The following is a 15,197-nucleotide window of genomic DNA, read 5'->3' as shown; positions in this document are numbered from 1 at the left end:
ACTGTTCGGCGAAAGCGCCGAATTTGAAGAAAATCAACAAATGAACGGTAATACGCACCCATAACATACGGGAAATCTTTAAACACATTTTCTCTCAAATAATTTTATGAAATTTAAGTGCAACAATTCCAAAACGAAATAAAATAACAACAAGTCGTGGATCACAGTAACAATTAATATTTCTGTAGTGACGAAATTTGTAAGATTTGAAACACAATAAAAATAGAAATGCAGTTCACGGAGCGCAGGCCGAGAACCGTTTATTGAATAAATGATCGATTTTTTTCCGTTACACTACAAAAGTTTCGGAATTGCTACAGCATTTGCCATTGTGTATAACATGCGGACATTAATGGATTAAACCGATGCAATCCCCGATTAAACAGACAAGTGCAGCGACAACTACCGGTGTCAAACCAGTTACAAAACAAACGACTACACTGGTACTCGCTAATCGCACATTGTTCGCGCGTGCATCCACCGCTCCATTAATGAGTTCATTATAACTTAACCACAACAGCAGCATGGACGAATTTAAAAAAAAACTAATAATATTATGTTTCAGCTTTTGATTTCCAGTAAGGTGTAATGCTGACCGGACGCGTAAAAACGGAGTATGGAAAATACTGGGTGTACAGTTTCTCGATAACTTTTGTGTCGATCAGCGTACGGATGGCCGTGTTGAGGCTTTTGATCATCGGGGTAATTTTTGGGTTGCTGGCGGCTGCAAAAAAAGATTTTCACTTAACTAAAAATATATCCTAAAAGACAAAAAAATATTACAGTTATATTTTGAAAAACATCATCTACAATTAAAATATAAATAGAAATGTGGCTTACTTATTCTAAACTTTCCTTTGAACTGTTATTACTTCATATTGTATTTATAATTTAAAATTATTTTAGTAAGTGATGTAGCTTTCTTTAAATTGTTTTACAAACCTAAGTTTCAGAGACAAATGTTTTAAAATCTTGAAAAATCAGTTTATGTCATTTTTTCATCTCATCGATTAATGTGGTGGAGAAGTTGCATTTGTCACCTTTATGTACGGAGAAGCTGCCCCAGACCGGCCGGATGGTTTTGACATCCTTGCCCAGTTTGCCGTTGGACTGGACGATCTCGTTGTCGATAACCGGTGTGCGGCCGATAAAGCGGCACTGGTTCCCGTCGTCCCGCTTCACGCACGCGATACTTTGGTCGTAGGTGCGCGGCACCAAGCTGCCGGGTTTGGTGATGGTGCTGCGGACGTCCTTCCAGGTGTCGGGATCCCGCAGTTTACTCGGATCGTTAACCTAAATGCCGTCGAACGCTTTATATTTCCAACAATTTAATCATATAGACGAATTAATTTAATCAGAATACTATTTTGTTATTATGTTATATATCGGATAATTAGTTCAAAAACCTGCAGACTTCGGCCATTTGAGACCATAAGCCTTTCAGGAATTCTGTAGAACAGTGGCAGCGATTCGTAAAAACTCGATGCAGGCTGATTTAGGCAAACATTCACACCGAAGAAAAAAAAATGATTTTTTTTAAAATTCCATTAATAAAATGCCCCGTTTCGATATTTTAAAAAAATCTAAAATGTTGTCTAGAAATATTACTAAACAAAATTGAAATCGTGTACGATACCTTCGTAAACGTATCAATTATCATGAAAAAGAAACAGGTACTTTCTTAGTTTTGTTGCACATAAAATATTATGTTTTATTAACGCGAAAAATCGAAAAACATTTTCTTTGGAAATTTTTAAAGAAAATGCAGTGCATTTGCGCAAATCCATTTAAATGTATGACAATTACCAAATTATGGACGTCGTTGAAGGTCTCGGATAGATCCAGCACCGCCGTCTCCATATACTCCCAGAACTTCTGATTAACCAGCACGGTGTTAACGTTCTGCTTGCCTGCGTTGCTGCCGAAGAAGAAATTGAAAAAGCCGAACAGAGTGTTGAAAAGCGGCTCGCCCATGACACGTTTCAAGTAGGATAAAATGTCTTCCGCGCCCTGCGCGAGCTTAGAACCGACAACCGGCACTTTCTCTAGATATCCCACGGTCCGACTGATGATGTCCGAGGGCAGAGCGCGTTTCATGTTGTACACCGTGGTAACATTGGATTGGAACAACGGCGTCAGGAAGTCCACAACTTGTTCATAAGGGCCTTGATTTTCCAGCAACGACGCATAAATATCGTACTTTTCCTGAAGAAAAAAATTTTATTAAGAAAAAGACTGCAATATGCTTTTCCCGTTTATGAAGAAAATGCCTCGAAAAAAGTTTAGTCTGACTAAATGTTACCAAATCGTTGGTGTAACTCTCTGTACAACAACATTTAATTAATGTTCTCACACCGGGGTGTGCCCATGTACTACACAATTTGACTAACTGTCATAATCTTCGATCGTAAGATCTCATATGCAGCAGTTTTATAGCACAGCAGTTTATAATTAAACGGTATTGAATAGACAGCATGTACCCGTACGCGCCTTCAATAAAGTATCTTTTTACTTAAGGTTTGTGAACGCATTTTTAGCCTCACTGGAAACGCAAATAGGCTATTCGTTAATTTAAAAAAATTACAAACTAAACGCGATCCGACAGACGCAGTAAGTCAAGAATGACACCATTTTCTTCTGTTATCTTTAAGACGCTTACGTCGTGAACAGCAAATTCTGCCTACATTTATTAAAATCGGTAATCTACATGACTGGTAAAATTGGCCTTTTTTGATAAGAAAAATGAAATAAATATAGAAAAATTATGCAATGATTCTTAGCTTTAATTTGTAATTTTCTAAAACTTTAACTGCAGTTAAATGGGATTAATTGACCGTTTATTCTGTTTTTCTTTTGATAATTATTCATAACTTTATTGGGTGAAATAATTATGCAAGTATTTACGGAATGCTTTATTAACTGTAAATACAGGCGTTTACCGGATGCAATATAAATTGTCCCATGGCGCCGTCAAACTTCCCGCTGGGCAGCATTCGTCCGAACCCGGTTTCGCCGATATTGGCGAAATAGTAGTTAAACCCGGCGATCTTCGCCATCTCCTTGATGACATCTGGGATGAAGCCGGACGGCGGATTCGTTGGATTATACAAGCCGGGAATCTGCATAATCAAGTTATCTAGTTGAAGTAAATAAAAATAAGAATTCGCTTATTGACTCAATATTTTACCGGTATGGAAATGATACTGTAGTTGGCTTTCACGGGCGCTTTCGTCGTTGTTGTTGTCGTCCCTTTCGTGGTGGTGGCCGTCCACACTGGATAAAAACAAGCAACAATACCGAGAATTAAAATATTTTTCTGAATTGCGGAATACATTGTGCCTATGGGGATCACGTGACCCAGCCCAGAAAAAATAGGGAATCTTAAATTACTGGAAAAGCTGAATGAGAAAACGACAATTTTCTTACAAGAAATCGGAGGAACGCGCTTCTGCTGAGCGGTGCAGCGCGTTTTCGCTGAGTTTTGCCGGTGAATAAGACAGTTTCAAGAGAAATGTGAAGAGGGTTGTCGGGGTCATGCGGGTTATAGAAGGGAAGGAGTGGGCGTTTTGCCGACGTGCTCACGTTTCCGGCGGCGTGTTTATGCTGTGTCAGATATTCGGTCATTCAAGCGCTGATTGTCTTACGCCTTCTACAACGGAGACAACAGCTTGGTGATTTTCCTATTGTACATTTGCATGTGCAATGTACCGATACTTCAGGGTTCTTACCAAACCGATTTATGTGGTTATTGTCACATAGCGCGCATCGTTAACGTGTTGGGAGCGCAGTAACGATATTTAATTAGAATATTTCAAGCCCTTCTTTACTAGACTGTTAATTTATAGTGCTGCATTTGGCTGTTTTCTGTGTGATCAATTTAAAAAAGGCTTAAAGCTTTACAGTTAAAATATTTCCTGTGCATTTAACAAAATTGTACTTACTTACGGTAGTACTTAGTGAGAGGAAATGGGAGTGGCGAATATTTCACTTGAAATTCTGTATTCATGTATCTGAACGTGCTTACACCTAGTTCGGTATAAGCGGAAGCCGGTACGAGAACAACAGCAGCCCGCCATAATAAATCCGTAGAGTTACTTTACTGTTAAGGCTTACAAACCGGTTTTCACATTACTGTACTGTAGCTGCAGCCTCCGTGCATCATTTCAATCAAAGTGCATTCAGCTTGCACGACGCAGAGTGAACGCGGATGTTGAAGATAAGCAGTAAAAAGTGAAAACGGAAGTTAATAACAGCTGCCGTGGGGCAAACGGTTTTGCGCGCGTGGAGCGTCGCAGCGCATGCGCATCTTCATCCGAGCAGATTTATCAAATAAAATTTTTTTGCAGATAACGTGCAGTTTGCCTTTTCGTGAGTTATCACAAGTGTTTCAACAATACAGAGTACTACAGTAGACTTTTAATGATTTATCGAGTTCCGAAGCCGTTACATAGAAAACGAATACTACTGAACACAGATGCGCTTACAGCATGGATCGTATTTAATTTTTCTCTATTAAGAAGATCATAAGATCATTATTGTGAGAATGCTGCGAAGATGCCAGGTGCAACGCAGCCTCGTTGTCTACCTCAGCGTCGCCATTTTTCTGATTACGTGCAGTTTGCTCCTTGTTATCACGCCGCTTGTCGACGACACCCCTCCCCGCGAAACTCCCCCCAACGTCAAAGCGGGAATCCTGGACAGTCTGGCGAAAAGCGCCAGCAATCTCTTCACTTCGGCGGTTGACGCTTTTTCCTACTACGACGAATCCAACGAGTGCGGCCGGCTGCGAAATAAACGCGCAGCATGGTACGGCTCCGCGGCGTATCCAGTTATCACCGACGAATCGCAAGCCTGGAGCTGGGTGAAGACATTTCTTGGAGCAGCGTGCGCCGGATGCCGCAATGACTCCAAATCGGAACTTTTCGACCGTGTTTTGCATCCGTTAAAGCAGAAAGCGAAATCCAGTGATTCGGCTCAACGAATTGCTGTGATCCGGTAAAGCAAATTTTAACTTACCTATCGACTAACGAAAATTTACTTTCTGGTTGATAGTTTTGCGCAGCTTCCACCGCCGGAGCTGGAGACACGCGTCGGATCTCTCGCAAAGAAGAACTCGATGGAAGTACAGCGAACCAATATTTCGCGGTCGTTTTGTACAAATGATACGCACTGTCGACCGGCGTCCAGTTTGCCGATTCGGACAGTCGCTGATTTCATTTTAATCACTGGATCGGTTGCTGATTTTTATGATATGACGCAGATTGTCGCGTGCCAATCGGATGCCGATTACCTGCTGACCACTATTTATACCGGTAATTTTTTTCTTGTCCATAATAAATAAAAACATATTTCGTAAACTGTCAAGTATTTATTTAAATAATTTATGTAGTTATTTATAATAGGTATATACTTTTTAAATTCCAGAACCAAGAGATGACATCAACAACGAACGGTACGCGACACTCTTCCATGATTGGCTGAACGTAATGTACTTCGAGTACGACTGGATTCCATTTGTGACCAACGAGCATCTGTGCGATGAGTCCCGTTTCAACTGCACAATCTGGATTGCCTGGAAAAAGTACCAACCGGAAGAGCCGTTGACATTCTTCCCACCAGCGGCTGACGGCAGCCTTCCTTACGAAATCGAAAGGCTTAGCAGCTTCTTCAATAAACCAGACCAGAGCGCGTGCATTAGACGGGAACAATTCGGTGGATCGTACGATAATGAAGTGGCAAAAATCAAAGTGGACGGTATGTACACCTTATGTATGGACATCTTCCCCAACCGCTCCCCAGACGACTGTCTTGTGTACTCCTTCGGTATTCGCGATGACTGGCGTTTCGATGACCAACTGCACAGTATGGGATGCTCTGTCTTCTCCTTCGATCCGTCCATCGAGCAGAACACGTCCCAACGCGCGGCTCATCACTACTTTTACAAATGGGGACTTGTATACGGTCGAGAGCATTTTGCCGTAAAACGCCCGGATGACTGGATTTTGAAGACCGTCCAGCAGATTCGCGTGGATTTGAATCATACCAAACGGAAACTGGATGTGATTAAGATGGATTGCGAGAGCTCGGAGATGACCTTCCTTGATGGGGAGAAGGCGGCGGAGACTCTGCGGTCGGTCGGGCAGTTGGCTCTGGAGGTGCACTGGATGCCGGCGGACTGGGGAAGGTCCCCCGAGGATTTTAATGGGGTGAAAGTCGTACGAAATATGGCCCGGATAATACATCGGTTGGAGAAGCTTGGATTTGTGATGTTTTTTTCGCGGCCGACGCCGAAGCAGTCGGGTTTCGATTTCCGCGCGTATAATCGCTCGTCGGTGGAGGTCACTGGCTCGCAGTCCTTCGTCTACGAAGTATCCTTTCTTAACACTGATTTCACAAACTGAACTTACAAAGTACAAGTACTTTGCAGGATGTAAATTTATTGATTCTTAGGGAGGTCATAGTTTTTTTCTGGCAAGTTACATTCTTTGTACGATACCTCGCCATGGCCATGTTTGCGGCTTAAGACGAACTTTCCGAATTTGGTGCAATGCGGTATTAATTTTGTCAAACGAGATCGGCAAAACTTTGTTCCTCAAAACTTCACGGAATGGCCTGTCTACTTTATTGTGTTCGGATTACGATCACACACTGGACTGCTTCAAAGTAGGTACAGTATATTTTACCCATATCCACCCATACGCATAGCGCTATATGACTGTGGGTGTAACACCTTTACGAAGTCCCCTGCAGAGATGATACGAGGCACCATAAAGAAAGGACGCTCCTTCTGTCTACAAAGGACCTAACAAAAGTAATTTCTCTACTTTGCCTTTGTTATATGAAGCAATGCTCAAGTGAAATATTTTTGGGGGTGACAATTCCCACCACCCCGCACCCCCTGTTGGCTATTTTCACCACCTATCATCACCTTTGGCAATTCGCACCACCTTTTAAGAATAAATTCTAACACCACCTTTTAACTAATGCCCCCTGCCTTCGCACACCTCTTTTGGCTATTCGCACCCCATTATTGCTTCCAGTCGAATTCTTGCCTTGAACTGGAATGTTCCGGCAGTTCTGCGCCTTTAATACATTAAATAACCGAGTCATAGCTGCTTGTTTGACCAGACCTCCCTCGTGATCGGAGGAGATATCCGATCGGGATTGTGCCATGAACTTACTGTATGTTTATCGGCTAGACTTTTTAATATCAACAAATATTACTGGCTTTATCTTTACCGGCTTCTAAAGGTCTTGGACGCAGAATGGTTTACGAATATCATTCACTATCTTCTTATTTAAAAAAAAAGATTTCTGAAGCAACTTAAAGTAATTTTATGAATAAATTAAGTCAAAGGTGGGAATAGCCAAAGGGAAGTGTAAAAAGGTGGTGCAATAGCCAATGGTGGTGTAACAAATAATTTTAAAAAGGGGGTGCGAATAAGCAAAAGCGGTGAAAATGAACAAGGTGAGAATAGTCCACGGAGGTGCCCGGGTGGTGGGAATAACCATTTCCCTTTTTTTGCTACATTGACCATTATTTAAACTATCCAGTCAAACTAGGATTAAAAGTTCGACGACGAACTGGGAAAGCCGAAAATAAAATGGCTTGAATTATTACTAGTATAAGGTCTCATACGCCCCCAGGGCAAGCGGGCGGCGGTTTTAATTTTAAATGTATAAGGCAGCAAAAATGTGTTAAGTACGATATTTAATAACACGTAAACGCCGAAGTTGCATAAGGCCTTGGCAAGTGGTATTTAGTTTCAAAGGAAATGCCGTGCACAAATTGCTAAATCCTTTCAAACTGTCTTTTCGCGCACTCCCAAACACTATTAATTTTAACATTCATTAGAGACATTTTGTGGACAAATGATTTGCGACACTGTAGTGAAAGCCGTTTGGGAACTCACCATCCGGTTTGAGGGCGCTAGGCGATATACCGCAAACTTCGATAAGTTTCAAAGCAAACCGATATATGAAAAATCTTATTATGAGCCAACTTGTTCAAATCTTGAATGTAAATGCGCATAAGTTTGTAGTCCGCATAAGTAAGTGCATGTACATATACCGGAAAACGGCTCTAGCAATTTTTCTCAGATTGTAAAATAGATTTCGGAAATTATAAAATTTATTTAAAAGCTTGGAAAAATACCGCAGCAGTGGTTCCGTCACTTCAAACGTCACAGTTCTGCTAAAAATCTCCTCAACCGAATGTAAGATCCCCCTATATTGTTATAATTGTTTTCAGCGAGAAAACCACCAGTGGTAAAAGAAAAATTGCAGCCGAACGCGCCGATCAATAGTCGTGAACAGCATAATTGACCAGCGGCACATGGCAATTAAGTTTGGAGGTGGGGTAAACCGATACCGCGCCTGTCACGTTGGTGGATTGTTCAAGCGTACTGCCATATTCGTTAACCATTGCAGTTTACTTTACGACAGTTGCTTATTTCAGGATTTCTTTAGCTTCTAAATCAATTACTGACTTAAAACAGTTATAAAATCAGTGTTGTTAAGTAGGTTTTACTTACCTGTCTTACCATTAGCTAAAATGTGACAAGGATGTGACAGTTAGAAAATGGCGATTGTGTGGTTTCCTTGGGTCACATCTGCAGATATCCTTGTGAACTGCCGAATAGCATACTATAATTTATTTGAATTACCCGACAAAATTCTTCTTGATTTTTGGAAATGTTTACGCCCGGAAACCACATTATGGGCAAAAACAACAAGTAAAACATTCACAAAAAATGGTATTGTCTCGCTGGTATAGCGTATATATATTATTATTGACCGGAGCGTAACGAAGGTCCTCTTAATTCAGCACCAATGCAAAAATGTGTCTGTGTCTGTTACGAAAGGTTGTTACGAAAGGTCATTAGAAAAATGTTGCTGGCAGCCTGGCTGGTTATGTTGCTAAATTGAAATTATTGATTAAGTATGTTAACTGTGAAGTGTGCTACTGGTAGCACGTTAAAATAATTATAAGCATTCGTACAAGTGAAAAGCTGCTGCGCTCCGGTCTTCTGCCAATGCACGCCAACGTGCATTTTTCCTAGTATTATGTTGTACAACACCTCAAGCCGCTGAAGTACGTTGAAGTACAAAACCGGCGTTATTACTAATAGTGTTGGGCCGGCCCGGCCCAGGGCCGCGGCCCGAACGGCCCGGGCCGTGTTCGGCCCGGCCCTTCTGGGAGGGCCGCGCCGGGCCGCGGCCCTCGGCCCGGGGAGAAGGGCCATGGCCCGGGCCGCGACCCGGGCCGTGGCCCGTTGTGGACGTTAAATATGAAAAAAGACGTAGAAAAACAAAAAATTTCATTGCTATTTATTGAAATTTAGTAGTTTTCGATGAGTTTTTCCTAATTTTCACAGCATTAAACGTTTCTCGGTGAAAATCCGTCTATTTTTCCGTTGACATACCCGCTGTAGCCGCTTGCATAATGACATCCGGGAATGAAATTTAACTGTGCTGCAAGACGGCCCGGGCCGCGGCCCGGGGACATGTCGGGCCGCAGCCCGGATCGGCCCGCGGCCCGGGCCGTGTAAACGACGGCCCGGCCCTCTTGCTCGGGCCGGGCCGGGCCGGGCCGGGCCGGGCCGGGCCGACCCAACACTAATTACTAATTACTACTTAAGCAGATATTGTAGCTTTTGATTGCAATAGTAATTGCAATAATTCTATTGTATTCTTAGCGCAGCTTTCTAAATTTTAAATTGCTTACTTTAGGCTACAAGTGTTGCGCAGTTAGTGCATTTAGAAAATACAGGCAGGGCACTTTGATGTGATACATTTTTGTACGGCAACCGTGCACAAAGTTTAAATTGCTAAAATTCGGGGATAGCCGGATAGGTACGTATCGCACAAAGCGTCATTCCTCAAGAAGCATTTTGCTTCGTAAAAGGATATCTATGTGTACTCCTAATACAAAGCACTTAGAATCAAAATTTAGTTGTTGTATTATAAATGTTTAATTGGAGTGATTGAGGCTAAAGGCATTCCTTTCACCCGTTTGCTATAGGCAGCCCCTTTTGCAACCTGTTTTACTGTAGAGACATCTTTTCTGTTAGATAATTTTTGCGGCCCGTTTTTTTTCCGCGGGCTGTAGGCACCCATTTTTAGTTTTTTTCCCTAGAGGACTGACATGACGAGATCAGCCATTCACATAAAGGCATACTAGCCGCTCCATCCGGCAATGGGCCGGTTTGGCTGATCGGCCAGCATAGATCGAGTGCGTACGGCATTTCCATGCGCACGACAATATCGCCCTTCCGGGCGGTTTGATCGTTCGCTGGTCTGCGTTTTGGGCCCCCCAAACAAGATTTCAGTTGGGTAGGCCGTATTAGCTATAGTGAATACTGACATGCTATGCGGAAGTCGCACTAGGACTACCGCACTAGATGACCTAACCTTACTCAAACGACAAAGTGGGAAAATAAGAAAGATAAATGTTTTCTTATGTCGAAGTTCTACTTACCAGACTGTTACCTATTCCTACGTGCACGAGAGTGTTCTGGAAGATGTAATTATCCAGATTAATTAAAAGGGATGTGACTTCCGGTAGGTACTGTACTTCCGCTAATGCTAATACTGTCGGTACTTCCGCTAATGCTTTCGCTACAAGAAGACACGGGAGATCTTAGATTCGGGATGTTATTGTTTAAACTGCAATTCGATAGATGTTTCAGTCAAGACTTAATTGCACATCCAAATTCAAGAGGGATAACGCCGCAATTAACATGGGATCAATCTGGCGCTAGTGGGTCATAGATGCTAGCAGTTATCAACCAATTAGCGGCAACATAAGCAACACAAATCTCGTACAACCACCAACCTGTACGACGCTGTCTGCTATCCTAGCGTCAATACTGCGTTCTCTGGCAGGTGCAGCTGAGGTACCCTTCCACAGTTTCACACTACCAAGCGATGACCATTGGCCCGCATTGATTCGTGCCGGGCAACTGTCGGTGCACAACCGGAAACTTAGCCGGGAGTGCAATCACGTTCTATAAATTCTCTATTAATGTCAAGAAAATTCGACCTTATAACAATGGCAACGGAAAATAGGGGGTTACCTAAAGATAACGGGGCCAAAAGAGGGTGCTTACTGCCTACTGGCATTTCTTTTTAAATTTTGCTACACAACGGCACAGTCATCTGGCAGTAATATGAAACGTTATAAACCTGACGGCGATGAAGACGCATAAACGGCGTATGTAGATTTTTCTGTAGTATTTATTTTGGTTTCACAACTCGGATGATAAGCATATGTCTTAAGCAAAAGCATTCGTCTGTTTTTCGTTATTTTTTGATGTTTCGTGTTTTTGAATGGACTTTCTGTTTTGGATTTCTTGTTATTTTTCGTCGGAAGCGGTTGACATGTTTCGAAGGGATACTGGGAACTGGGTAATAAAAATTCGATTCGTCAAAAAGTTTTATCAAAATATCAGTGAATGTGAAACTTTCCTTCCTGTATTTGACACCAGAAAATTTCCTTCCTTCTTTTGACATTGGCCGTTTTCGATTACAAATGTTACAAATACTAGCCAATACTACGTAGTGTGTTTGATGTACTGCGGTGGCTTGACATCTGCAAAAATTGGGAAATTGAAGAAAAACTAGAAAAGGAATTTATGTTTCTCGGACACCAGGTTCCTTCCTTTTAATCCTTCTTGTGCCCATGAAATTAAGATTTCTTCGCATCAGTAAAACAAACATTTTATGGCCAGTCAAGCTGGTTTTGAATACCGATCAACTTTCGATTGCTCCAAGAACTAAAAATTTTTCACGAAATTATCGTTTTCTACCGTCTAGATGTTGAGTGCTTTGGCAAGTAATCACGCTTAGCCCTTGTTTTTCTAGAAAAGCATTAAATATTTTTTTGTTGAATAATGTACACTGAAGGAAGAGAGGATTCGCAACATGACGTATTTTTTTCTTCACACAAATTGACTGGTAGAGGAGAGAAAAAAGTTGAAATTTGCTACGTAAATCAAATTGCAAAGTGAAAAAAAATCTTCACTGAGTTTTTCGGCATTACTTTTCAATCTGGATGTGTCTGAAGTACTGTGAATTAGTTTTTCTTCGGTTTATTAGTGATGTGTCACGTTTCCATCGTATTGGCCAATATTAGCTGAACGTGCGCAGATCGGGAGATACCAAATAGGGACGCTTGCTTTTCGTGTCCTTCGCAATATAATTTTTAGGAGAATTTGTTTTGTTAAGGGTTTGTTCTTGGATATCTGTGATGTCAGCACGAATGCCAGCAATACGTACCAATACCATTTTTGCACTCACAGAATAAGAGAATTCCGCGAAAATATAAGGAAGTCATGGGTTGCATAGAGTACTGCTTTGAGCGCAATCACACTCACAACGTGACGATGAACAGAAGGAAGCCATCGAAAATCTGAATGATGCTGGTATACTGATACGAAAACGCGTTTGGTTTCAGACTTACAGTGCCTGCGATGCAAAACTCTATTTTATAAAGCGCAGATGAAATTACTGAAAATACAGGCGCCCTGTACAGCTGACCTGTACACTTTGTCTCAGGCTTTCACGCTTCTGTCATCCTTATCAACAGATATCGCTGTATCAGTACTGCAGTTATTCAACTAACGCGGTCTCGAAAGCAAAGCTCGGGCAACGGTTACACTATCTCAAATTGAATTGTAAACACGATTCTGTGTATATAATTAGTGCTCGATTATACAAGCACTTCCCGTTGAACCACATAAATTATTAGTCAGCTGCTGATTATTAAAGCGAAGTTTTCGATTTCTACGTAAATGTCCTGTATTAATCATTACTGTAGCTATTCAGTCAGACCTGTATTTACTGTCTCCAAAATACGATGTCATGGTGTGTGCTTGGTCGCAGCTGGATGTACGAGAAGAAGGATATAGTGGGAAAAGGTCGCTTTGGTTTTCTTTACATGGCCAAGGTGTGTAATGATGAGAACAGCACAGCTAGCTTGGTTGTTAAGGAAATACATCTTCCCGACAGCTGGCATCCACCCAACGACACTCTCAAGTGGCAAAATCTCCTGGACTTAGCGCATCCTAATATTGTGCGCTATCACAAAGTGACATGTTATGAAAATCCATCAAAAATCGGAATTCTTGAGCTCCTGATGGACTATATACCCGGTAAGGGCAAGGAGCGCTTTTATTATTAGCATAAAAAAACATATTTTCGCCATTTGTTTCAGACGGGGATCTTTCCAACTTTGTCAGTACTACCATCAAGACTACAAATCGACTGCCGCTGGTGAAACTGGTCGAGTTCGGCAATCAAATCGCTTGTGGCCTATTATTTCTGCATGATCGAAATATTGTGCACTCTGATTTGAAGCCGGCCCATATACTGCTGCGAAGGCAACTGCCTCCATGGGGCTATCAGCTTTACATTAGCGGTTTGGAGCTAGGTATTCTGATGCAACAGGACGTAACCAATATTCCGGTTGGGCATCTTCGCGGATCGCCTCGTTTCATGTCACCGGAAACAGTACAAGCGTGCGTACATGGCAAAAATAGTAAGGATACTCCCGGGAAAGAAAGCGATATATGGAGTCTTGGCTGTATTATGCTGACCTTATTCGACTGTCATACGGGGAAAACAGAAAACCTGTTTTACCACGAGAGTACCAATGAGTTTTTGGTGCTGAAAGAAAACAACGATCCAGCGGTGTTGTGGCATGCCGCCCAAGGGTTTTTACCTGCCGTTCGTGATGTCCCTTACGATTTGGCTGAGATCATAAAGGGTTGCCTCATTGTGGATAGACAGTTGAGATTCACAGCCGTACATTGTGTCAACGCCTTGACGCAGTACCGGGAGAAGAAGCAAACAATATTGCCAAAAGAATTCATACCGCTATCGTCATCAGAGCATGAAAAATTAATAAGGTATGCTCGAATGCTCGAGTACATTACTGGAAATGGGGGGAGTATAGTTTTGCCGTTAGTGTAAAAACAGGGAAACACTAACAGCGAGGCACCACTTTTATTCCTGCCACGCCGTTCCCTTATTTTTTCGCCACTCGTAAGAAAGTCACATTCGAATCACTAATAATTGCGTATGCCGGTATGCAGATCGCAGCTATTCAGTCTGTCTGTTCCTACAAGTCGGCACAAACTGTTTTGAATCATAAAATTAATAATTATTATAGTTTAAGAAAGTATTTGATTGGCGATTGTCAAATTATCTTCTAGCTGCGAAGACGTTCGTGGATCAACAGACACAACAGTAGCTGTAGCAGAACCTAACAAGAATACTCACGAAGGAGCATTCGCCACCTGGCGGAGAGTCATCAATGAAAATGTATACTGCGTGAAGGCAACCGTGATTGCTATTGCGGCTACCGGTTTCGTCATGATTTTGCTAGTAGTATGGCTCCACAGCACGACGTATTATCATTTCACCAGCATATTACCAAGTACGTTAGTCGGATTCCTTTGCATTGCCGTACTGCTATCCCTGGCTTTCATTGTCAACTGGAACACGGATAGTACCAAATCAGGGTAACCACCTTCCCTGAATCGATCTACTGATTTTCGACAGAATCAAGACCGAGTTTATCCCATTTCACCTCTAATACGCAGTTTGATTCAGAGTTCTGCTATTTTGATCATACAACACGGAATTGGTTAATTTCAATCCATTTCCACTCTATTCTCAAGGGACATAGTTTTTAAGAACATTCCTGACTGCTAATTTTTGCAATAAAGCTCAATTAGTCTTGTGAAATAAGGCTACTATCAACCAGATAAATTGGCTGTTATCAAAGTCTAAGTGATTTGCCGTATTTCATTGCTCTAAGGATGAATAAAAAGCTCTCGAATCGGACAGCCAAGGAGCAGCAGCTTACGCGCATACTATGGTACATCCTAACAAATGATACGCAGCACTGTATTACAACTTATCGGCACAACGAAAGTTGGTCGCCCGACGGTTAAACAGAAAGCATTCACAATCGCTTATGGCTTTCAACATTACCCAGCTCTGTCAGTTATTGCATCAGAACTTGCGTTTTTTTTTATTTTCGATAGAGTTGTTCGATGTGCGGTCAAACAGGATGTATCACCGGAAAGGTACAAGAGCTTCCTATACGAATATACCCGCCTTTACAACAACAGATTATAATATTGGTAATGGCTTGAAGTGGATCATCGTTATCGCCTAGCCTTAGTTGG

The 15,197-nt window shown here is 41.9% G+C and overlaps 3 protein-coding genes across 3 annotated transcripts; 2 read left to right on the top strand and 1 right to left on the bottom strand.

Moving 5' to 3' along the window:
• Positions 1-243: 243 nt before the first annotated feature.
• LOC129586060 (uncharacterized) lies at positions 244-3,404 on the bottom strand. Its single transcript, XM_055479052.1, has 5 exons — positions 3,188-3,404; positions 2,940-3,119; positions 1,807-2,205; positions 1,041-1,293; positions 244-724 (listed from the first exon to the last, which is right to left on the bottom strand). Exons 1-5 carry the CDS (start codon positions 3,332-3,334, stop codon positions 555-557), a joined length of 1,149 nt encoding a protein of 382 aa, XP_055335027.1. The 5' UTR covers positions 3,335-3,404; the 3' UTR covers positions 244-554.
• Positions 3,405-4,357: 953 nt separating this feature from the next.
• LOC129586071 (uncharacterized) lies at positions 4,358-6,737 on the top strand. The gene is made up of 3 exons (XM_055479069.1): positions 4,358-4,995; positions 5,053-5,312; positions 5,425-6,737. The coding sequence occupies exons 1-3, from the start codon at positions 4,544-4,546 to the stop codon at positions 6,399-6,401; spliced, it is 1,689 nt and encodes a 562-aa protein (XP_055335044.1). The 5' UTR covers positions 4,358-4,543; the 3' UTR covers positions 6,402-6,737.
• Positions 6,738-12,700: 5,963 nt separating this feature from the next.
• LOC129586045 (uncharacterized) lies at positions 12,701-14,832 on the top strand. Its single transcript, XM_055479031.1, has 3 exons — positions 12,701-13,154; positions 13,217-13,910; positions 14,217-14,832. Exons 1-3 carry the CDS (start codon positions 12,860-12,862, stop codon positions 14,527-14,529), a joined length of 1,302 nt encoding a protein of 433 aa, XP_055335006.1. The 5' UTR covers positions 12,701-12,859; the 3' UTR covers positions 14,530-14,832.
• Positions 14,833-15,197: the final 365 nt, after the last annotated feature.

Source organism: Paramacrobiotus metropolitanus, unplaced genomic scaffold (genome assembly GCF_019649055.1).
Source record: "Paramacrobiotus metropolitanus isolate TYO unplaced genomic scaffold, Prichtersi_v1.0 Parri_scaffold0000019, whole genome shotgun sequence".
Classification (NCBI taxonomy): domain Eukaryota; kingdom Metazoa; phylum Tardigrada; class Eutardigrada; order Parachela; family Macrobiotidae; genus Paramacrobiotus; species Paramacrobiotus metropolitanus.
Note: the sequence above shows the minus strand (reverse complement) of the source record. Positions and strands in the feature narration are given on the sequence as shown.